Here is a 24,752-nt window from a genome sequence, read left to right on the forward strand (position 1 = left end):
ACCACCCCCTATGTAGCATTCCCCTTCGCCCCAAAAGGAAACTCTTGCCGGAGAAAAGAAAAGCGATACCCTTCTGTCAAAGAGGCGGCCTCGCTTGGCCGAGGTGCAGCTGAGCTGTGCCCCCGCTGCCGGCTCTGCTGAGGGTCCCGGGGCACGGGCGGGAGCTGCTGTGTTAACCCCGAGCTCACGGCTCCGCTCGACCCCAGCCCGGCCAGCCCGGTGTCTCTCCTGCCGCCGGCCGGCCGTGGGGACGGTCCCCAGCCCCGGTAGGACACGCGGCTTTGCTCTGTCCCGGCCCGCCGGAGAAGCCACCCCAGAAAACCCCTGCCCAGTGGAGGGGTCAGAGCGGAGAAAATCCCGAGAGGCTGGAGACCCCTCAGCGCCCCTCTCCCACCTCCCCACCTCCGCTGCGGGCCGGGATGCGAGGGGCAGATTCGGGGCAGGGAGGGCGCCGCGCCGTGTCCCTCTCGGCAGGGAAGGGGCTGAGCAGCCCGCCCCGTGCCCCCGGAGAGCGGGGCCGCCCTCCCCACGGAGGGGCCGGGGCGCGGGGGGCAGCGGCATCTCCGCGGTGACCCCGGCAAGGCCGGCGGCGGAGGGGCGGCGAGCGGCGCTGCCAGCGGTGTGCCCGGCCCTGCCGCCCGCGGGCCCCGCTGCCGGAGGATGCTCGGGCACCCGAGCCCCGGAGGGCTCGGCCGGGAGCGGGGAGCCTCCTCCCGCCGTGCCGGGGCGCTGGGGCTCGCCTCCTCCCGGCGCGCCCCGCCCCGGGGCCTCTCCCCCGGGGCCCCGCTCAGGAGCAGCTCCCGCATGAAGCCCGGGGGCTCCTGGTCGGCGGGCGGGAGAGCCGGGGGGGCCCGGCCCACCTGCGCCCGGCGGCTGGCGGTGCCCGCGGCGCAGAGCGCGGCTGCTCCGGCTCGGCGGCGGCGGGGCTGGGTCCTCCCTCTGCCCCCCCGCCGCTCCCGCCCTCGCACACTCCTCTCCCACCGCCATCCATCCATCCGTCCTGTCGGCACCTCGCCCGCCCGGCGCACACACGCACCCCGCACCCTCACATCATGCTGCCGGCCGCCGGCCCGGCATGGACCCCGGCGGCGGCTGCTCGGCTCCTCTCCGCTGCTGACTGCCCTCTGAGGTTTGCGGCAGGTAGCGGGGCAGACTGCTGGAAAGTGCAATAGGAAAAGCGAAGGGGAAGGGAAAAAAAAAAAAAAAAAAAAAAAAAAGGAAGAAAAAAAAAAAAAAAAAAAAAAAAAAAAAAAGAGGAAAAAAAAAAAGGCAAAAGCCATCAAGCCGGCCAAGCCGAGCTTTGGATCTCAGTGCAGGTATTTCTGCTGCTGTGTTCATCCCTTGCCGCCTACCACCCCGGTTTATTATTTCTTTTTTTAAGGAAAGAAAAAAAGGACGAAAAGGAGAAGTCGAACTCTCAAAGGGTTACTATGCAATTGCGACTGATTTCTTGGTTTTTTATCACTTTGAACTTTATGGAATACATTGGCAGCCAGCACGCCTCCAGGGTACGGCGACAGGGAAGAAGTAAGTGCGAAGAGATTTATACTTTGATAACTTCTGCTTGCTCTTGTTGTGCTGTTCACCTGTCCGGGGGGCTCCGTGCCCCCGGTGCCCGGGCCAGTGCGCTGGGAACTAAATCCCGCGTCAGCGGCGCGGCCGGGAGGATTTGCAGGCAGTTTCATTCAATTGGAGGGATGAAGGCGATTTTTGACCTCTCTGTGCTCTTCTTTCTCACCTCACCGGGATGCGCAGCGCGGGTTCTGGGAAGACATGCGTCTGGTGCTTTACATTTTCATGTCTGGTAAAAGGGAACGTTCTTTCTTAGCTCTTTGCTCTTTCTGAAGGGAAAGGGCGATGACAAGACAGGTAACTTTTTGCCGATATGCCCTAAGCGTTTTTCTCCATCCCGGGCAAGAAGCCCCCTTTCCAAGAACGGGCAGTACAGATTATCGGTGTAGGTTAAGCCTGGAGCCCGGGGGTGCGGAGGGGGCTGGGGTGTCGCTGCTCTGTCCGGCCCGCTGGCTTTCAGGCTCCGCTGGCCACCAGTCACCCACTGCCACCGTCCTGGGACTGTGGTTCCTGAATTTGTTAATATTTTAATTTTAATCTCATGGGATGAGGCGAGTCCATCCCTTCTGGTTTAACCGGCCCCAGTCCGTCTCCGCCCGGGTCCGGGGCATGGGCAGGGGGCAGCCGGGGGTCCCGGGGGTGAGGGACCGTACTCAGGGTGCTGGCAGAAGCTCTCTGCCCACTTGGGGGTTAGAGAGGGGAGAGCCCCCCGTCACTGGGGAGGAAGGGACCGGGAGGCAGCAGCGAGTCTCCCCTTGGGAAGTCGCTGTCCAGGTGGCGGGGCGCTGCCACGGTCAGGCGGTCTCTCTCTCCGGCGTGGGGATGTCAGGCTGCAATCCGCGCTGACGCCTCCGGCAGTGCCGGAGCTCTGCCGGTCGGAGCTCTGCCGTGACCCTGCCGCAAGGAGCCGTGGATGAGGCGGGATGCGGCAGCAGAGGCCGCCGGGACGTGCCCCCGACCCGGCCTCGCCACCCCGCCTGACTCGGACCCGCCGCTCTTTCTGGGGAGAAGGCATTCGGCATTTTCCGTGCACCTACCGCGGAGGGGCTGCTCATGCCTGCCCGCTCTCCCTGACAGCTGCAGACACGGAGGAAATGTCATAAAATGCCTGCATTTCATCAGCAAGAAGTAACTGAGTTCCTTCCTCGGGGAGGGGAGGTACTATTATTTTAATTTTCTCCTGCTCAGCCTTCGCTCCCTTGCCCTGCTTGGCACGGCTGGCCCTTGAAAGCCTCCTTTGTATGGTTTGCCTTCTGCAAACAAGGTTTGATTCACCTAAAGTGCCCCCAAAGCGGAGCTGAGGACGAGAGAGACCGGGGCTCCAGCCCTCCGATCCCCACGGCCTCGCAGCGAGGGAGCACTAAGGGCTAAGTAAAACATGTCAGGGCATCCGATTTATTATCCTTGGCAAGGGAGGGCTCCGCAGCCTCCATCACTTCCCACCCACTCCTTTAACCCCTGGCAACCGCGGGCCCGCAGGCTGAGGCTGCCCCGCACCCCCAGCCGCAGGGGAACCCCGGCGGGCGCGGCGGAGCTCCAGCCGCGGGCTGGGGGCACGGCAGGGCTCGGGGGCAGGACACCCCCGCGGGCCGAGGGTCGCGGAGCGGGGCCCCCTCCTCCGGGACTCGCTCCGGCCCCGGGAGCGCGGCGCGCCGGGCCAGCGCCGGGCCGGCGGCGACCTCTGCTGTCCCGTGCCGCGGCGGGCAGCCCGGGCTGCAGGTGCTTTCCCCGCAGCACGGCTCGGCCCGGCACGGCCCGGGAGCCGCCCCGCTTTCGGCGGGACAAGGCGGGCAGCCCCTGCCCCCGGCCGCCCGCAGCGCCGGGCGCACGGAGCGCCGCTTCCCGCGGAGCGGCAGACGCGCTGCGCTCTCCGGAGCGCGCCGTCCCACCGCGCTCGTCCTCGGACAACCTGCACGGCAGGGCAACTCCGGGAAATAGAGGAGGAGGTGCTGGCAGCGAATGTTTAGCTGGTTGGTACACTGGGGAGAAGGTATCTACCACTTGCTCAAAGTTTTATGGTTAAAATGAATGAGTTAAGATAAATCCAGAGCAGAACAAGGGGCTGGAAAACCACAGATAGAGGATTACCATAGAAATCTGCCTTATTATTTTGGCAGTGAAGGCAAAAAGCTTTTCAGAGCACCTCACCTGGACGTGCTATACATCGCCTACTGGCCGAGGTCATCAAATCCAGCTGGTTGTAAATCATTATTTGGTGTATATATAGAGGTTACTTGGCTTGAAGCAAAAAATTAGAATGAGAGTTTATGAAAGTTATTATAAAAGTGGTTACAATCACTTGCACTAATCACTTTGGCTTTAAAAACCTATGAACCGCTGTTAGTGAATAGCACAACTTGAAATAAATTATAGCGTGTAGATAAAGAAAACACCTGTCAAATTCGTCTACTGTGTGGAAGACTTTCCCTGGATTTCTATCTCTTTTGCTCAGATAGTCTCCTTTAATCATAAATCATAAGCACATTTCTAGGTAAATGTTTTTAAATTTCTCTTTAACCTACTTATTTTTAAATATAGAACAAACAACTTCCCATCAAGCAGTCAGTGAGCCAATGTTTCTTCATTTTGTTTATTATCAGAGTTCTCCATTCCATGTATTATATTGTAGACTTACATATTTTAACTTAAAGAAATCATAAAATCTGCACTGGCTAATTCAGAATACGTTATGCCAGACTCCCAGCTAGTATAAAATGAAATTTTTTTGTTAAATTACCTCATCAGAAGGATCTGGTTTGGAAGCATTACTTGTTTTTTACCTATTGCCAAAGTAATCCTTAATATGAGAAGTGTCTCGTTTGCATTCCTTTTGCTCTACAAACTCCTACTGGATTTTATAGTTGGGGAATCCTAAATTTCTGTCCCATGATCAGTAGTAAAGATACAGTTGGCTGTGGAGAGATAAAACTCCTCTGAAGTCAACAACAAAGCACAGACAGATGTTCAGGTCCAGAATTAGACATAGAACACAATCAATAAAAGTTTAAAAGCAAACATACCATTAGCAGAGAAATTTGTGGTTTTATTCTGATAAGGGCAATTAAGATTAACAACGTTGCTTGCTTGAGTCTCACAAGACAGAGTAATATGTGTCTGAGTATAGACTAGCATACCAATAAATAAGAATCACACTGCCAGTGATTGCAGTTTGCTTAGGAAAAAAAAGAGGATCTAGTCACTAGTTCCAAAATGTTTTGGCTCTGCAGGCCACTACCAACCCTCAAAATTTAGTACTGACAGTTGTGTACATCTCTCATTGACGTTCTAACAGAGAGAAACTAAGTATTATTTGCTGCTGGTCTGTAAGCGACCAGCAGATCGTTTGCCATAACCCTGTGGACTAGCAGTGAGCCATGGACTAAATTTGGAAATCTAGAATAAGCAAAGTGATAGAAAATTCTGTTTTTCTATCCCACTCCTGCCTTTGTGAGTAAAATAATCTGTATGACTTTATGGGAATGCAGTTTGGATGTAGAGCTCCCATGATTATTGGTAGCCCATCAAATTGCCTCCTGCCTTTCACTATAACAGCATGTCCAGGATACCCAGTGTTCCTTCCTTCCTTCCTTCCTTCCTTCCTTCCTTCCTTCCTTCCTTCCTTCCTTCCTTCCTTCCTTCCTTCCTTCCTTCCTTCCTTCCTTCCTTCCTTCCTTCCTTCCTTCCTTCCATTGATCTTCTGTCCATTCCCCTGCTGATGTGGGACTGCAGGTCTTCCAGCATCTGCTTCTGGTCACAATTACTAGTGGAAAGCTTCAGTCTGCAAACACTCTGCATCTCTGGCTTGGTTTGCATTCAACTGCTTACAAACTCAAAATCAGGGAGGTGTGTAACAGCCCATTTGTAAACAGCTATATAAATTAAAACAAACCAGAAAAATACTGACGAAACTGCAACAGGTAAAATTATATCTTCAAGTCTTTTTATACTCTTATGTAGGGTGTAATTCACATGGAGGTAGAACGTCAGCAAGAAAAAAGGAATTACATTATTAGTTAAAATAAAACTTCATTGTAGAACCAATTCTTTTAATAGTTCACCACCTATATATATTCTTGATGTCTACATGTATGTTTAGGGTTGGCACATCACAGATGGCTGTACTACAGAGGGGATATATAGTATAGATGTTGTTACCAAATTTTAAATATAGAAATAATCTCAGTGCAACAGTTTAAAGCAGAAGTTAGCCAAGCAAGCAGCCATCAAGCAGCCCCCCTTGGGCAGGACTGAATCACTGTTAGTTCTCTTTCAAAGTGTTTTATGCTGCTGTTAATTTTTTTTCCGTGATGTCTTCGTATTAGCACTGTGAGGATAAATACTTTGCTGGTGACAAGTGCAGCCTCTTTTTTTGTTGGCTTTTTTTTTTTTTTTTTTTTTTTTTTTGCAATGAAACTACGTTTTTCGTTTTTTGGATGAGAATCTGCCCTTTCAAAAAGAGACAGTAAAATTCCTATTGCAGTCATTGGAAGCAGGAGCTGTTCCATCGTGTTGTCATAAACTGTGAACATATCTCACTGTAGCGATATCTTAAAAAATTAAACATCAGGAAATCACTACCAATCGCTGAAAGCTTTAGAAGCATGATAGGGATAGACTGCTTGTGTTGTTATTTTTTAAAAAATAACTCTATATGTATGTAAAGCTTTGCCTGATCATACCAGCATATGTGGAACAATAAGTATTGTTGTCCCAGGAGACTAAAGGACATTACTGACCAGTTCCCATTTCATAGCAGGCATCTGAAAGGGTGATAATTTCATTTTTTTTCCCTATGACTTACTATATAAAATTAATGTTAGACTTTAAATACACATATTACCACAATTTCTCAAAGACATTGATGTAGGATGTTTTACCTGAAAATACATGAAAAGTCCTATTTCTTTCTGCAGACAGAATAAAATATTGCTATTTTTAGTGAGATGGTTTTAGAGTTTGAACCTGCCTCTTCTTCTTTCAGTGGAGAAAGTCCTATGAACTCTGCTGGAGCTGGAGTGAGCTTTTTTCTGCAGGACCTCAGGATATATTTTGAGTTTGGAAGAAATCCCATACTAAAATAGTTGCAAAATTGCATGAATCAAGTATGTACAGCTCCTAAAGAGGATAAAACATTGCCTCTCACCTTTCAAAACTATGATACTTAGGCTGCTTGGGAGGCAGTGTCTTTCTTAATCATATGAAAAGGATGACTATTTTACTACTTCCCCACCTATTGAGCCAACTGAAGCCAAATGAGGTGACTGAGACTAATTTCTTCTTTTGAGCTTTGCCCTTAGTGTACCAAGCCTTTGCTAATCCCCATTGTCCTGTTTCTTCTTGCTATAAATTTTTCACTGGAGACGATGGAAGTTACACCTGGTAAAGTCTGGGCTAGAACTCAAAAATCAGACTTACTCATTTTTTCTTGCTTGGCCTGCTCACTTTGCTTTCTGGTTTGCAAAGCAAGTGTGCTGGCTGGACCACTGAGCTTTATCACTAACATTAACAAGCTGCCTGTCATTTCACACACAATCATTTATAGACAGTGACTACCAGCAACACTGCTCCAGTAAAACTCTTAAGATGCTCTTAAGAACGGTTTTTCCCCCGCAGTGAATTGTCCCTTTTGCTCAAAATTAAATTAGAAGTTGCGAAAGCTTGGTGGAGGAAATATAAAAACTAATAAAAAAATAATATTTTTGTCTCACTTCTAATTTTGGAGTCTGAACTACTCGAAATCACTTTGCCAATTTTTTTACCAAAACAATTCTGAACAAAGAAATCTTATCAGATGACAAAAAGCAGCTGAAACCATGTACATTTTTATACACAAGTCTGTCTGCTGTTACCACAAACAATGCTTCAGAAAAAAGTACTCAGAGAACACTTGCTCATGTGAAATGTGCTATAGCGCTCAAAAAAAAAAAAAAAAAAAAAAAAAAAGACGGGAGCTCCAACTTTTTAATAAATAATCTAATAGCAGATTTTGGCGACAGCAGAATGATTACAATTAATAAAAAGTAATAATAAATCACAATATAATGTCATAATAAAATCTAACAGATTTTATTAATGAGTACTTTAACCTTATTTTTGTTCTAGTACTGAGCAGTATGATGAGCAATGCTACTTAAGAAATTATTGTACTATGGTTATCCAACAGATGACTAATAAACATTTTTGTGCGTTTCAGTTTCTAGATTACAAGCTATCAACCTTGCATTTTAAAGTGTTAGTGTAACTCCTGTGATCAAACATAGCAGCCACTGAAGTAAAGGAGCCACAAAACACATCTTTCTCCAATGGTCCTAGGCAAGAACTCACCTATGGGGACCAGAGCTGAACTGGGAGAGCCTTTAGCTGGGGCAGGGACACTGAGCTCCTGCCAGCTTGAAGCAGCACCCCAGACTTGTACTGATATTTTGGCTTCACACAGCAGAATAACTGGGAGGAAGAATATAAAGGAATGCTTATAATAGTACTTTTCAATAAAAGTAAAACCCCAAACCACAGGTTTACACCAAGTTCTTGTAGTGCTGCTATAAACTTTATCCTTTCAAACTTCATAACGTGTGTCAGCATTACATCCTGACAGGTTTAATGTTTAAAATGGAAAGATCTTAGATGGGATTTCAAACATTTAATATTTTCTGCAGGGTAAAGAAGATTTTGGTGCACTGTAAAATGGAACAGGAGGTCATTGATAGATGTTGGGATAGTAACGATGTGTGATTCCTGTGGCTTCCTGTAAAGTGCAAGGGCAAACACAGAAAGGCTCACATCCAAGCACAGGACATAAGGTGCCTAAAGTGTGTCTGGGACAGGATTTAAATATGAGTCCCTCACCTTCAATAATGCTTAATTTCCACCTCACCCTTGACACATGGACATTTCTCAGACACTCTGTCATTTCTAATGTGATGTTTCATCTTACTGGCATTGAGCATCTATCTGAGCTCAGGTCCCTTCATGAGAGACTTTGAGATTTTCTCTTAAAGAAACCCCATGTTAAAAAATTGCAATGAATAAATAGTGGCAAATAATAAATATGTCAATGCAAAGTTCCTTCACAAGGAGCACACAATATTGCAGATGAGTGCTAACTGACATTGGAATAAAGTCATGCATTCCTGCTCCATACTTAGCCCTCAAGCCCTTGATTTTCCTGTGCAAGCTAAAACTGGTGTGAGAAGTGACCTGAGATTACATGTAAATCCAGGTGAAAAAACATCAGTTTATTAGAGCATATCAATACAGATAGGCTGGAAAAATTAATTTAGCTTAGGTTTTCCTGGACAAACGTTTTAGCAGCTAAGCTTCTGGATACAGCAAGGCTGCTGCTCCCTTCTTGGTGTGTTTCAGAAGAAAAGACTGAATTCTCCTTTCTTTTGCTACAGAATGTACTGGTTTGCAGTGCTGTGTAGTAGTGCCAGGGCACCTAAACTCCCTGGACATCCAGTATTTGATACAGTTTCTGATCTCATCTTTTCAGACCAGGTTAAGACTCCTTTGTTCAGTGTGCTGAATTTTGTCCCTTTTGTAGACACCCAATTCTTCTTTGCAAAAAGGCAACTGAAGTAATTTGCTCAGAGCTGCCAGCTGTACTTTGATGGAGATGTCAATGGAGTGCACCACAACACAAAGCAGGGATGTTATGAACAGCATAAATCCTCTACCAAGCACCAGCTTATCCACCCCACTTCTCCCGAAATAACTCCTTGGGTACACAGCTTCACTGGTGATAGAGTTTTCATGGAAAGGCACAGCAGAGGTAGGGCTTGAGGTATTTTCATTCAGCTTCCCTACAGGGTGAGGCTCTGTTTCAAGGAGAAGGAAGACAAGGTTTACAAGTGAACCAGAACTGTAGAAGCAACCAGCTGGTGGAACAAGATTTCTGTTGAGTTCCTTGAAAAACTTTTATGGACATCCACATGATCCAGAGCTACTAAAACCCGACACTTTAATATGTTTACAAAGTTTATGTATGTTATCAGCACATGCAATACTCCCATTAGGATTTATTACAGGTTTCTTTAGCAACAACATTTTTTATCATAACAGCTCAACCGGTCAAAGAGAGGAAAACAGCCAGTTTCTCCATAGTGAGCCTCCCACACACACTTGCCCAGCATTATTGAGTTGCTTATTCATGAAGATTACACAAACCAGTGTCGGCAAGTGTTTCATAACCTTGTTTCCTCTTCCTAGAATGTTCATAATTAATTTCACTCTTTTCTATGCCACTGAATAATGAGTTGCTGGTGTTATTTTACTTGATGTTACTGCCGAGTGAAGAACTAGCCCTCCCAAAGAGAGAAGTGGGAGCAAAGGCTATTTATTCAACATGGGAGTCATAAGATGTTAAGTGCAAGTATTTCGCAAACACATGGGGATGGATGAAGATTCCAGAAAGTTTTAGTATAACACAGAACTAAAAATAATCAGCTGAAATGAGACCTTCTTGTGCTGGGCATGCTGGCCACAGATGTCTAATAGACAAGAGCCTGAAGGCCTGGAAGGCAAATAAATGACATGATTTTGTGTTTCGCCAAAAAAAAAAAAAAAAAAAAAAAAAAAAAAAAAAAAAAAAAAAAAAAAAAAAAAAAGCCACAACAGTTTCTGTTTTGCAGTACAAAATGAAATCACACATTTGTCTCTTGTGTTTATGTTTTATGAAGAGTTGGGCAATTGACAAGTTTCAGAGTTGAGGGCGTATTAAAAGGGAAAGTAGAATTCTGTATGAGTGTAGAATTTATAACTTATGCTATGTCCTAGACAAGAATTTTTAAGATCAAGTCCCTGACTTTAGGAATGAAACTATTTACATGTGCTTTTTACGCTACCAGCTGAAGAGAAGTTTCAGACATGTAAAAATAGGATTCAATTTCAAGTGAATGTCAGCAAAAGGACATCCTCATCACTGCTTAGGTAATATATTATTTCTGAAGAATAGACCAAAGTCATTTTGAGGAGCACATAAACATAAGAAAACAAGTTCCCCTAGAGAGACTGTGGACAAAAATGTTGCATTTTTTTCTCCACTGGCATAGTTTACTCCTGCTAAAAACCCACAAAATCAATATGATTTGAAAATACTTATTCTTTCCCATAACCGGATATCATATTCTTTCATCTGAGTAATTAAATAAAATACTAATCCTGCTTTAAAGCAGATATGTTCAAAGATATGTCTTAGAACAAGTAAGCTGCCCCATTACTAACTCTGAGTTCAGTATATCTGACAAGCAGTGACATATATTATAGTCGTGTGGTCTCAATCGCCCTATGAACACGAAAATTTTGGAGGAAATTTCAAACAGGCTTTAATTTATGAGGTATCTACGTATCGTACCTGGATACTTTGCTAAACACAAGTCTTCCCAAGCTTTGTGAAGGTTAGAAGCACTGAGTGGGGAGTGACCAGAGTGGGGGCTCTTACTGCTTGTTGCCAGGATCTGGCTGGCCACAAAGGAAACTGTGAACTGTACCCTTTCAAGATGAGGACAGGCTGCTATTCACCTCTTTCTGAAATCACATAATTTCCAGCTACCCAGTAAGCAGAGAAGTTCATTTCATCTCTCAGGATAAATCACACCTGAGTCCAGATAAAATACATTGATCAAAAGGGTAGCCTTCTCTTGCATTTCCATACTTTCTTGATTATGTGAGAGAGGAGGATTCTATCCATAGCTACCACTAAAAGACCACCAAACATTATGAAAATCAATCCATAATCCTTTCTGAAGCCTTGCATAATTTCTTGAAAAGTAAGTTATTCATCTATGAGACTTTCTGGTTGAGCCTTCTAGTCTGGTTCCATGACTGGCTGCGGTTACTTCTGGGAACAGGAAAAAGGGCCTGTGTTTTTCATCTGGAAGTGTGCAGAGACCTTGGACACATCTTGTTCAAAAGAGATCAGTCACAGAAATTGCAGTACTGTGTATAAGAGAGTTTATTCAGAAGTAGAATCTTCCATCTCATATTCCTTGACTCTCACAGAAACGTTCACTGGCTTATATAGTTAATTCCATGGACCCCCCTGACCCTACAGCTGTTGTTCTAGAATTGGAAAAACTCATGTTCATGCATTGCCATCCCTGCCTTCTCCCCTGCACAGTAATATCTATTCTGTATATATGCATTCCCATACATACACAAAACTTCACATCACATCAACACAAGCAAGAATTAAAGTATTTTCACTTTGAGATTATTTTAAAATATAGGTGAAATGCATGCTGATAACCTCATAAGTTTTTGACTCCACATGAAGTCCTTTGATTTATCTGAAAACTCCATCTCTTCTCCCACTGTTCTTATCATCTGTTTGGTCATGGAAAACAAAAGAATTAGTTTTATGTGGGTTAAGCTAAATGTTAAATTAAAGAAAAACAGCAACAAAAAAATACCTGGGAAGGTTGGTAAGGGACCCTCTTTTCTTTCTTATGAGCTCAGTGTGTTTAAAACTGTACCAGAAAGTTATATGAACCCTTTTTGGTTATGAAACCTTTCTTGCTTTTCACATGACCTGTATCACTAGGCTGGGAAGTTTTTCTTAGCCACTTGGAAGGAAGACAGTGCTCCAGAGGTTTTGCTCTGGGTAAGGAAAATTGGTGGTGCCAGTGGAAAAGAGTCTTTCCTTACCACTGTGACAATGCAGCAGTGCTGCTGCTAATGTTCCTGGGGCTGGCCATGCATATGGATACACTTCTGTAACTGCATCTGTGCATGTGCAAGGAAAGACAATATTTCTCTCTTTTATCAGCAAAGTGAGATGCCACAATCATAAGGCACATGCCATATAACCCAAGGTTTTCAATTAGAGCCTCTGCATTGTTTTTAATGGGAGATGGTTTAGGCAGAATAAACATGTCACAAAGGTTACAGGACTGATTCTGCTTCTAGTTACAACTCGTGTCAGGAAGCAAATATCTCACAGAGCCCTGCCAGCATAAAATTTGCATGTGCACAGAATCCAGCCTAAATGTTTATCCAGGCTACTAAAAAAACATGATAAGTGGGAGGTTTTTGTTGCCAATCACCAAGAAAAGGAGCAGAAATGCAGTCTGCAATTCTCTGAGTTACTGTTACTGGACATGAGGGTATTCCACCGCCTTTTGTCAGGGAACAGCTGCAATTTGCCACTTAAAAGTGTAGGAGAGATATTTTTATGGCTTTCCCCATGCTGCACTTATTCACTCTGCCCAGCATGTGTATTCCTGAGCATTTCCCTTTGCCTTCCCTCTCTTCCTACAGATATTGAACCTGAGCACTATCTCTCAAAGTAGGGCCTGAAGTAACTCACAGAATGAGAACATGCACAAGACCAGACTAGCTAAATAAGTGAGCACAGGAATAGACACAAAGTATTGCATTTTCTGCAGTGGCAAGTGGTGGAGGAAGTAATAAGTCTAGATCAGCTGCACTGGCCTGCCAGATTGAATACATGTATGATCCATGTCCTTCTCATAATCCATTCAACACATGAATCCAGCCTAAGCCTACTGGAAATGATAACCAGCAGGTGAATGCATTCAACCAGAACAGACACACCAGAATTCACATGCAGTCATACATCCAACATATAGGATATACAATAAGGTGCCTTTTGCCAAATCAATTTTTAAAATATTTATTTTCTCATAATCAGTTTCTGGTTTTCCTTAGTGTCAACCCAGAGAAACATGTTTTTAGTGTTCTCTTGCACTCACTCCCTTGTTTGTATCTACAAGCAAGTTTCTTCCTCGACATACTTTTCCCTTTTGATTACAAATTATTGCAACTTACATTGCTAAGACCAGGGTTTTGGGGAAAATGGTGGAAAGAGAAAGGATGCCCTTGAGCTGTGGTGTGATGATTTGATGATAGCAGTGGGTTTCTTGGTGAGACAAAAGAAGCAATGAACAACTTCTTTGATTTACAGAAACAGATTGTTAAAACAAGCCACGAAACTCTGCATATGCAGAAAGATGTAAATCCTTGGAGCCTATGTCAGACATAATGAAGGATGGGACGGTTTGCATAGAGTAACAGAGAATGTAGCCCTGAAGTCTATCAAATACAAAGAGTGGGGTTTGTAAAGTGGTGAACTATTCTGAATGCTTCTGCTGACATCAAACACATCTATGGCTGCTTGACCAAGCACAGATGCCAGACTATCCACCCAGTTTGCCTACTGGTCTCCCCTTCAGGGACCAGCAGAAAAAATTCATTCTTTGCAGAAACATTGAGGAGGGAGGAAAGCCCTCCCCCACAATATCATTCTTTTCTCCTGCTTTATCAGGGATAGTCAAGATGTGTGGCAGGGCAGTAGGGCTCGACTCAGTACAACTTAGGAGTTTGTTCAGAAGTAGAATCCTCCTCCTCAGCTGCGTTGTCTGCAGACAGAATGAGCAGCAGAGTTCCTCAGCTGAACTGCAATGTGCAGATCTGCTCACTGTACTCTATAAGCAATTCCCAGCTCTTGCAATGCCTGATGGTCCCAACTTTCCCTATTTCCCTTTCTCCAACACATTTAATTCCTCAAAGCTCTGCACATCTCTATTCTCTCTCGTGACAGGAGTTGAATAATGTCCACAAATGGAAATAGCTACTCCTCCTCTTGGCTTGCTGTGGAGCCATAATCCCCCTCCCCCAATATATTCAGTCTAAGTGGATTTACAGAGTCTGTCTGACAGTTTCTGAAATAGAAATCCTCTGGTTCGCAGCAGAGTGCAGGCACTGCTGTCTCTACAGGCAGGCCAGTGCTTCTTGCTTCCCTTTAAGATGGAGTCTCTTGGATGATGCGGGGCAGAGGAGGGACCACGCCCTGTCCAGCCGTCGGCCTCGTGTTCAGACAGCTCTCTCAGCTGCCAGTTCTTCTTTAGGGTTTTACAATGAAAAAGTTTCAAACAAACATCAGATGAAAGCAATTTTGAGCCTAAACCAAGCATGGCCAGGTTTGCATTGGTGATTTATTGGTGCAAGTCATCAGCTCCTATTACCTTTTTCTTGAGCCATGCAATTCTCTGGCTTCCAGACATTTCTAGGGCCTGATTCTTTTCCTATTGAAGTTAATGGGAGGTTTTGCCACTGATTTCAATAGGAGGCCTCTAACTTTCCAACCTTCTGCCTATAGAATCTTGAAGTGCTTCCAGGTTTCCATCACAGTCTGCGGTTCCCCACTTTAAGTCAACTGGACATTAACAGATTGCCTGGGTCCACACCTTTGGATAGAGGAAAGATCCAGATCTGATTCAGCTCTCACTCACACACCAGCTTCATACCCCAGTGGAGTTCCTCCTGATTTATATTGGCAGGAGAGTGAGGTCCAATGTTACTTATGCCTGGGTCATTGCCAGCAGAACACGGAGAGAATTCAAGTCACTTGTTATCCCCTTCCCCACACCTCTCAATCACAGCGTAAATGTATGTACATTTATGTGGATATATTAGAATCATCTGGACTCTTTTAAGTTATTTGCCATTGAAACTGACTTCAAATTCAAGTTTTAAAGTTGAAATAACAAAGAAGGAAAAAAGTCAGAAGGGAGCCAGCTGCAAGGGTACTCACAATTTTCATCAGTCTACGGGACACTCCTAATAACATATTTTACTACTTTGTAGTGAACTTTCTTTGCTTCTGCCATAAATATATTCCCTATGCTGTAAATGAATAGCTTTCAAGCTCAGTAAAGTTAATATAGAAGAATAAATCTTAACTACCTAATGTCAGGTCAGAAATATAAATCTTATCTAATATGCCAGGTCAGAAGGAAAGAATACTTTTTGCTGAAAATAGCAAATACTTTCCAGCGCAGAGTCAGAACTTATTTTTCTCTTTAAAAAAATGTGCTGCCCCTAATAAGATGGGTTGAACAGTCTCTTTTTAGAATCTCCAAAAGAAAAATAAACACATAGAGCAGAGTTAATTTATAAAATGCTCCAAAGTTTATCTTGGCAGGACAGTTGTAGGCAGTGAGAGTTCTCTCCCTCTCACACATGCATGCATACACACACACAGAGACACATACACGTCTCAAAATCAGGACAGGTCTTTACAATAGCAAATGCTACAGAAAACTTATATATCTGGGTAAATTCATAGATTCTTCTCCATGCAAGACTCTCATTTTAAAGTCAATGGAAATTTTTCCAAAGAAAGACAACAATCTTTGGTGCCTTTTTGTGTAAGTACAGACCTGCTGTGTCACAGTGGGGGATAGAGAGGCACAAGTGCCTCGTGTCTCAGGCCCCCCTTCCATGTACCAGCACTTCTGCCAGCTGTAAAGCAGGGATGCAGCCACCATCCCCTCCTCTTGCCTGCCCAAGACCCCACTTGTCAGACACAGCTGGACAGCCTGATGGGTGATCTGATAGCCAGCAGCTGCTGGCACACAGGTCCCTCCCAGTAGCCACAGGCTGGTACTGCTCCCCATCCTCTTGTTCATCTTCCACATCTGCTTCACACCACAAACCCTGTTCTCACCAGAGCCAAGGTAACTTCAGAGGCTGAGGAGATGAGGCCCACCAAGAGCTTTCTTTCAGCCTCACAGTATTAGCTTTATTTATTTTAAAGTCCATATCAGTCTGTGTCAGGGAAACACAAGAACAGAGAAATACTGAAGACTCCAGATCTACCAGCCAAGAGATTGCCCATGAGAACAGCAGGTACTATGCTGACATCCCCAAGAGTTTGGAGCTCCTCCACCTCTTGTAGCAGATGCTGGCCTTTCATACAGTTTATTTACTTCTGTGTCTGAAAAGCAAACAGTAAAACATTCATTTCCCCCAAGATAAACAAGAACAGAGGCAGTTTTACATGACCAAAGCACAACTTGATGCTGGGGGTGTGCACAATCCTCTGAACCATTCTTGCTCAATGCCATCAAACTATCAAATGCAGAACCTGTCTCACTAAAATCCCACAGAAGAATGCAACAAGCAGGTTCTTCTCTTCTCTTCTCTTCTCTTCTCTTCTCTTCTCTTCTCTTCTCTTCTCTTCTCTTCTCTTCTCTTCTCTTCTCTTCTCTTCTCTTCTCTTCTCTTCTCTTCTCTTCTCTTCTCTTCTCTTCTCTTCTCTTCTCTTCTCTTCTCTTCTCTTCTCTTCTCTTCTCTTCTCTTCTTTCTCTCTTCTCTCTTCTCTCTTCTCTCTCTTTCCTTTTTGACTGCTGGGAAGTTGCCAGTAATGTCCAGCATTCGGTCTGACAACTGTTCTACTGTAAATATTTAGAAGAATCCATTAGAGATTAAACAAAGTGTAAGTAACTGCTTCTAAGTGATAGCTCTTATTAATGTTTGCAGCTATAGCCTTTTTACAAATGCATATGAAAGTCCTGCCTCTGGGCTGCTTGTGAGAAAGGGCAAGACAGAAGGCAGCAGCCAGAGCACAGTGTAATTTGAGCGTCAGTGTGTTATCATTACAAATATCAGCACAGAGACAGCATTCTGTGGAGTGTGTACCATGCTTGCAAATCTTCCAGACAGCAATGGGCAGAGTGTGTTACCCTGACCAATGCATTTTAAATGATCCATATAAAGCCACAAGAGTACTCAGAGTCCCTGTTAAGATATCTTTGCTTTTCTCTGGTCTGCCCCAAAAATACAATCTCCCCCTCTTAGAAAAATAACTAAAACCCAAATCACCAAGTTCTACCTCAAAATATATCAAGAATTGTCATGTGTTGCAGGGGAAAAGACAAGCAATGGTCTGGTGGGATTTTTAAACTCTTATTGTATTCCAAAATTATTCTGTTTATATGGTATCTTAAATGTTATCTGTGCAGTAGGATGTTAGGAGAAATAGTAGGATATTCTCTGTGCAGTAGGATATTAGGAAAAAGAATGAACACTGACACTGCTCTGGAGCTTGTTATGAAATACTCTAGAAATAATTCTAGCAGAAGTCTCTTTCCAGTGGACATAATTTCGGGAATAAAAAATGCTGCTTTTGCAGTCTACTGAGATGAATGAAGATGTACAAACACATCTACAAGTTAGCCAATTTCTTTGCTTAAAAAATAAATCATGTTCTAGGAATAGAGTGAACAGCAGGTACTTGCAGGTATACGTGAGCAGACTTTTCTATCATAAGAGAGGTTTGTGATACAGATTCTTAAAATTTTAATTACTCTATTTATTGTCATTGATCAGTAAGCAGAGTGTGCTAGTTCCAATACCAAAGTGATAAAAATTGGATACAACATTTTACTCCAGTGTCCACCTTGAACAGGTTAAATTCTGCAAGAAGAGCACTTGGAGCTTATCCAGATCACTTACGATGCTTTCCCAGGGTGGAAATGTCTGGTACTCACAAATAATGCATGCAAGGCAGACCACTTAGCATCACATCTAATTCTTGAAGCTACCAGTCTCCTTCTCATTTCTTGTCCTCTTACCTTAAATAAAATGTCTGGATAGTGTTTCTGCGTTATCCTAGACATCAGTCTGTGCTAATCCTTCCAGCTCAGTTTCATGGTCATATCCAACCTTTCAAAATTAGTCACCATTTTCTATAAGTGACTTTAGATCTTAGCTGGAGAAATCAACAAAAACAACCTGGACAGCTGGGAGGGCTGGGTATGAGCTACTGAGCAGGAGTGTGCTGGCTTGGTGGGTTCTCCCATCTTTGACCATGGTGACTTACAGAGTTGGTGGTTCTGTGTCACAGCAGTGAAGAAGATAGCATGTAAGGTAATTTATCTTCTGTACCTCCCTGTGTGCATACATAGATAGGAGTTTCAGAAGGCCAAGCAGAAGAGATACTAATGCTCTAGAAAAGCTGTAGAGGGGCAGACTCAGTGATCTTTCCAAGAAAGAGGAACATTAGTAAGCTAGTGAATTGGACAAGTGGCTAAGAGAGAACTATGCACAATCAAAAGGATACCTTCTTGATACTTCCCACTCTGCATCCTGCACAAATATATAATGGCAAAATTAACAAGTCTCTTACCATCAGTTTGCTTACACTGATGCCTCATTCAGAAACCTCATTAGACATAAAATTCCAATTTTCTCCGTAAGGCAACCATGTGGAGTTTGTCATAAGGAAATTAAAGTTTATTTAATTTCTGAGATTGTCTATGAAACAAGTAGCGCTCAAATCACGAAATATCAGATCACCACCTTATATTACAAATATGGCACTTTTGTTTGCTTTTATGCACTCTTATTTCATTCTCTCTCTTTTTTTTTTTTATCATTAGAATTAGATTGATAAGCATAACACAACCCACTGTGAGTAAGAAAACTGTGATATTGCTGATACTGTCTTAAGGCAAAATCCTAACAAAAGGCTATCGTGCCAATGTGTGCCCCTAAACACGGGCATATGGCAAGGGATTTCAGAAGATGCCCAGCATAAACTGTTGGATCCACTCAATGATTCCTTTCCCAGGCACAATAATTTATGGCTAAGCTACAGCATGTGTTTTAAAAGATATCTCACCTCTGATTTGAGACTTGCATGTGACTGAGATTATACTGCCTCCCTGAGACTGCTACAATGGTTTTATCTACCAAGGCTTTCTGAATTTTATTTTAATGCAGTTGAATCTCACTGATGCCTTTTTCCAACCATTAATTGGTTATATCTTCACTTCCAGTGGTAGATATCATTATAACACAGATATTTTAGGGGCAATGCTTTGTAACAGATTGCCTTTTTTTTTTCTTCTTTTTTTTTTTTATTAATTTTTCCTTTTTTTTTTTACTGCCTAGACAAAGAACTGCTGTTGTGAAGTGTGCTTGGAGAGGGCTGGTTTTGGAGAAAACAGTTCCCTAAGCCAGTTGCAGATTTTACTATGCTTTTTTATCTCTAAGAGCAGGCTTGACTGAGGCCTCAGAATGTCTGAGCTCAGCCCTGTTCTATGCCAGTGAAAGCCTTTTGGTGATAAATATTCATGTACTTGTTCTTTGCTTACAAAGTTGTTATGGGAGAATCAGGGCAGAATCTAACACAGTGCTGTCCCAAGAAACTGTGTTGTTGCTGGAAGTGAAGACATGAGGACATCCCAATTTCCCTCATTGCTCTGCCCTGCCTGCCACCAGCAGCTCTCAAGTATTATGAAGCAACAAGACACTTCAAAGCTTAGAGATCTTCATAGGTGGAACAAATAGCAGTGAGGTGATGCACTGTCCCTTCTTTATCCCTGCTACTGAACTATTATTTTGGCATGGGCTTAGGCATGGGCTGTGCCTCCTTCTTGCAATACAAAGCAGAGTAAGACCAATAGCAACCAGTCTGGGTTTGCTGGCAAAAGTCACAACTTCAACCTGAAGGTTCCCCAAGTGTCTCAGCTCAGACTGGTTATAGCAGCCAACAGACAGGCAGTGCATTTCCCACTCTTCTCCAAACATGTGTTGTTAAAGGTAATATGGCCCCTAAAGCATTTACTTACCTCATGGAGCTGCATCTCATTTAATTGCCAGAAAGTGCTTTGAGGACCACAGGGTGAAAAGTCCTACAGAACTGCATGTACAGTGGAAGTCTTCCTGCTGCTGTTGCTATGTGATTATTTAACATTCTCAGGGGTTTTAAGGATGGTTGAAATCACAATAGTTTGCATTAATTATTCTCTTTTTCCCATGTATATGATAAACTTTTTAAATGTTTTCCCTGATCACTTGCCCTTCTTTTTATTTAGCCTGCCTTTGAACACCTCTTTCTAATTTTCTGCGAGAACACCTTTGTGGTACTGGCTTTTATCCATATGGAGTGTTACATATGATGTTGGTATGGAAAGTATTATAAGGCAAACAGCAGATTTAAGCTGAAAAAGATACTTCAAAGATTAATGAACAAGCTTTGAGTCTCTCTTTTTATAAGACACTGGTTTGAGTCTTACTGAAATCAAAGCAATCTGTTTGCCTTCCTGGGAGGATATAGCTTAGTAGCCCCTTAGAAAACTATTTAGTAATCTAAATGTTGAACACCTTTATATTAAAAAGAGCACTGAAATTATTATCTTTGTTGAATCTCTAGCTGAGACACAGAGGAACAGGGCTAGTAACTCCAAGCGCTGTAGGAATATTAATCCCAAATATAATGGCAATGATTTAAAATGCATGAATATTAATTTTAAAAAGTTAATAAAGTAGTGCTAGAAGCCTTTCTTAAGTCTTTTGAATTCACACAGCTATGCATTTCTCTGAAGTATTAGGGAAGAGAATTTTTTTCCAAACTTTCTAAAAATAAGGAGAAAAGAATAATGTTTTTGCTCTCTGGAACACCATGAAAACATGGTCATTATGTTGAAAATATTTTGGGGTAGGGGTTTTTTGTTTATATTTTTTTCCCCAATACAAAATTACCCTAAGCTATTGAGAAGCTAAAAAATAAAAATTTTTAAACTTTGAATTAGTTAATGACTGAGAAGTTCAAGGCATTATTTTCAAAGTTAGTACGTTAGGAGTTAGGCTTTTGCCTACTTCAGGGAGATAAGTGTCTGCTCCAAGCACAAGAGCCTCCATTCAAGAATGAGTCCTTAATTTTACTCAGGTATTTAAGTCTAATTGAAGTCAAGGGGTCTGTAACATATGCATGTAGGTAACCATATGCTGATGTGCTTTTTCTAATGGGGAGGAATTTAATCATGGGCTTACCTGGTAATTGAATGGGGTTTTTTTCCCAATTTGGTCTGGGTAGGGAGAAAGTAGCATAAAAGGGATCAAGAAACATTAAAGCTTGTTAACTTAGTGTTCAGTGTAGAGGAGAAAAAGAGCCTTTTATTTCCCTGAAATTTCTGACCTTTTTTGTTATTTTTCTTCTCCCTGTTGCTCTTTGCTCGCCAACCACAGCTCTCATTTGCTGTGGACAATTCCCAAAGGGAACATTCCTCGCTGGAGTAACTTACCCAGCTCTTTTTCTTAATTCACAGTGAGTACAGCACCCTTTGCAGAATCCATAGCAGACCCTTTGGCTGCAAGCCAGTGCTAATAGCATGTTTTCCAATAATCTAATCTCTTCAGTCACAGAGCAGAAATCAGAAAGTTGAAAGAACTGGCTTCTCAACTTGTCTCAGTTCGCCTTTGAAATCTGTGCAGGGAAATGTTGTGTGAATAACTACAATAAATTGTTACCACACTTGCACCCATGACTCAATAGTTGTGCCCATAACAATCTGTATATGAGAGAGCCCTCTATAAAGCAGGGTTTAATGTGGTGCCAGGAATAGACTCTCTCATGAAGGCTTGCATCTACAAAGGAGCCAGGAATTTCAGCCAAAGCTGAGGACACATTGTAAATATCCATGAATTAAACACCTCACAGTCCTAAGAGATAGGTATCATTTCTCCTTTGGAGATTAAAAAATTGAAGCTCAAAGATGAAAAAGCCAAAATTTCTAAGTTTGGCTCTAGAAGTGAAGTATCCTTTGATTAGATTCCTGAATAAATAGCTTCATTTTCAGACCTCTGACCACCTGCATCTTCTGCAGCCATAATGAAAATGAGGGTATAGACACAGGAATGAAGCAGGAGATTAGTTATCTCACTGGAGGCCCTAGATTTGAAAATGTAGATTCTAGTACTTTACAAAACTAGAAAAGGACCTTAACTAGCCAATTTTATCAGCCTTCAAATCCAAGGACCCCTGAATTTCTTACATGTGGTATTGTTAGGGAAAGACAAAGTAACTAGATCCTGAAAGCATTTACCTTTTTCCACATGGCTTCTTTTTCATGTGTGCTGACTGTATATTTTTGCTTTGGAGGTGTAGAACTGACACCATCACAATAATTTTTCCTGATTTCTAACCTCATGCAGATCTCTGGTGGTCTACAGATCACAAGTTGGTAACTGGGTCCATCATTCTACCCCAGGACTGGATCCCTTCATGTATGATTTTGATTGCTGTCACCAGGAGCATATGCTTGTTGGGTACTTGGGATAGCAGTTTGCTACCTCTGTGAGACAAACAGCTTAACTTCCTTCGTGCTAATCTGGGAGGTCAAGGAGCCAGTTAAGGAGGATGTTTTCATTCCAGGGCACAGTTCAGTCTTTCCTTTCACTTATTCCATTTTGGCATCTGCTTGTGACATTTTTTAGCACAATTTTTCTGCAGCAGCCCCAGCATTTTGAGTGGTGGTGTTGCGGTCATCTCACATCCGAGCCCGGTCTTATGGCAGCCCAGTGTGGTGGCAAGCCACCAGCTGAGCTGCCAAGTATTCATCATTTTGGGTGCTTTAAAAATAACTGCTGTGATTTCATGTTTTTCTAATATCTAGGAGATGTTGGGTTTTCACTGAAGCCTAACTAATTGTTGGTATAACTTATATTAGGCAGTTCTATTTGCAGTAATGGGTTCTATTTCTATCATTCATTCTGCATCAGCTTAATTAAGTTACAGCAGACAAAACAGAACCCAACAGTCCTCTCTTCCTCATTACTGGAGTTATTAGAAAAATGTTCTTCAACAGAGCATGTAATAAAGTGCTAAGGATATTTTGCTGTCTAAGGCGTCCAGCACCTGAAAAAGCAGCTCTCTTAGGCCACAAAACAGTAAATGGATCATTTTCTTGTGTGAGAGCTTGGTTAAGAAGATGGTGTCTTACAAATTCGTATTAGAAAGTGCAGAGCAAGGTTAAATACGCACCCTCAGGGTGCTGCTCTGATCCTGACTAAATAATGTGACTCCTACCATTGTTACCAGTGAAATACTTCAACAAAAGTATATTTTTACGACCACTTCTTCAATTGTGCATAAAAAGTGTCAGTTGTCACTTTCGATGTGCATCAGTGATATTAAATAATGTATTACACAAATAAATAAGTCACCCTTCAAATTTATAGTTCATAGTTTTCCCATTAATCTTTCCAAATGAGAGGTTATTTTCCATTAAGGCTAGATAGGAATTTTAAAGACAAAAATTTTTTAGACTTTTTTGCATATTTTTTTGCTATTGTACAGAAACATTAAAATGGCTTCAAAACCATTAACTTTGCAGCTCTTACTATAAAATATTTAATAAGACTCATAGGACTAACCCAAAGTTTTCTAGATATTTAATTCTTTTATATTGATTAATATATATATACTTTAATTATATAATATAATTATAATTTTATATAATTATTGGGCTATGAAGTTTTCTTTTTCTTTACCTAATATTGTCAATAGGTGGCCTCAGTTTATTTTTTGTATTGTAGAATTTCTTTTTGCTTTTAAATGGAAGTTCTATATCTTATAATTCCTTATCACCTTTACAACATTGTTATTGGTATTTTAAATTAAAGCCACTCATGTAATTATTAATGGAACAGAATTCCATTAGAATATGACACTTAGAAAAAGTTTGATGTGTCAGCATTATACTGTTAATTGGATTTGGGATAACAAGCATAAAATTACAGATATTACATCAATTAAAAAAAAAAATAAAATAAAAACCGAGCAGAAGTTTTAATTCACTTTAATTCATTTTCTCTTCCAACCAACTGACCTGATTGGTGTGCAAGTCCTCAGGGAAGTGGTGGCACAAAGAGAATGAGCTGTTTCTCTGCTTTAGCACAGAATGGATGATAGCCTTGATTTCGTCACCAGCACCCCAATGATTCAGCTCAAATACTTTGCAGCACAGCTGTAGCTCAGCAGTAAGCTGCCTGCTGTGTGTCACTGCAGTGATGTCAGATGCATTACGGTTTTGGGGAAGTGAATGATGCTCAGCGAGAGCACTAAATTTCTTTCATGTGGGTCAGTGTGTGCGGCAGTGAAGCTGGCTGGGAGGGAAAGGCTCAGACTTCAAAGGGAGGGCAGCACGCAGAAGGGGTGATAAAGCAAGTCCTAAGTACGTGCCATTCATAGTTACTTCACCAGAAAATCCAGGCACACAGAGCTGCTGAACTGAGTCAGTTTCGCAGGAGTCAGATGCCTACTTAAATCTCACCCATCCTACTACTTAATCCCAACCTAAACAGGCCATCCAATCACACTGCCCTCTAAAAATCAGATTACTGTGCTCCAAACAATGGACTACACTATGCTGATTAACAAATTATCCTCACCCCCTTTTCTTCACAGGAGTTTTACCATTGACTTTAGGGGCCCAGGGCTTTTGTCAGTGAGTCCAAGCTGATTGGTGATGATGACACTTGTTTCTTTTCCACCAGAGTTGTGTCTGGTTTCAAATCACACTGTTCATGTTTTGCAGTCGGAAACTTTTGACTTCTTTCTCTTTTAGACTAGCATGAGTCCCAATGACATG

General features: G+C 42.7%; 1 protein-coding gene across 1 annotated transcript in view; it reads left to right on the top strand.

Annotated features, from left to right (window-relative positions):
- The first annotated feature begins 822 nt into the window (after positions 1-822).
- Positions 823-24,752, top strand: part of RSPO3 (R-spondin 3) — a 57,677-nt gene continuing 33,747 nt past the window's right edge. The window contains exon 1 of the mRNA XM_056488821.1: positions 823-1,527. Within this exon, the coding sequence (XP_056344796.1) occupies positions 1,431-1,527 (97 nt within the window). The 5' untranslated portion in view covers positions 823-1,430. The remainder of the gene's footprint in view (positions 1,528-24,752) is intronic.

The sequence above is a fragment of the Oenanthe melanoleuca genome, chromosome 3 (genome assembly GCF_029582105.1).
Source record: "Oenanthe melanoleuca isolate GR-GAL-2019-014 chromosome 3, OMel1.0, whole genome shotgun sequence".
Taxonomy (NCBI): domain Eukaryota; kingdom Metazoa; phylum Chordata; class Aves; order Passeriformes; family Muscicapidae; genus Oenanthe; species Oenanthe melanoleuca.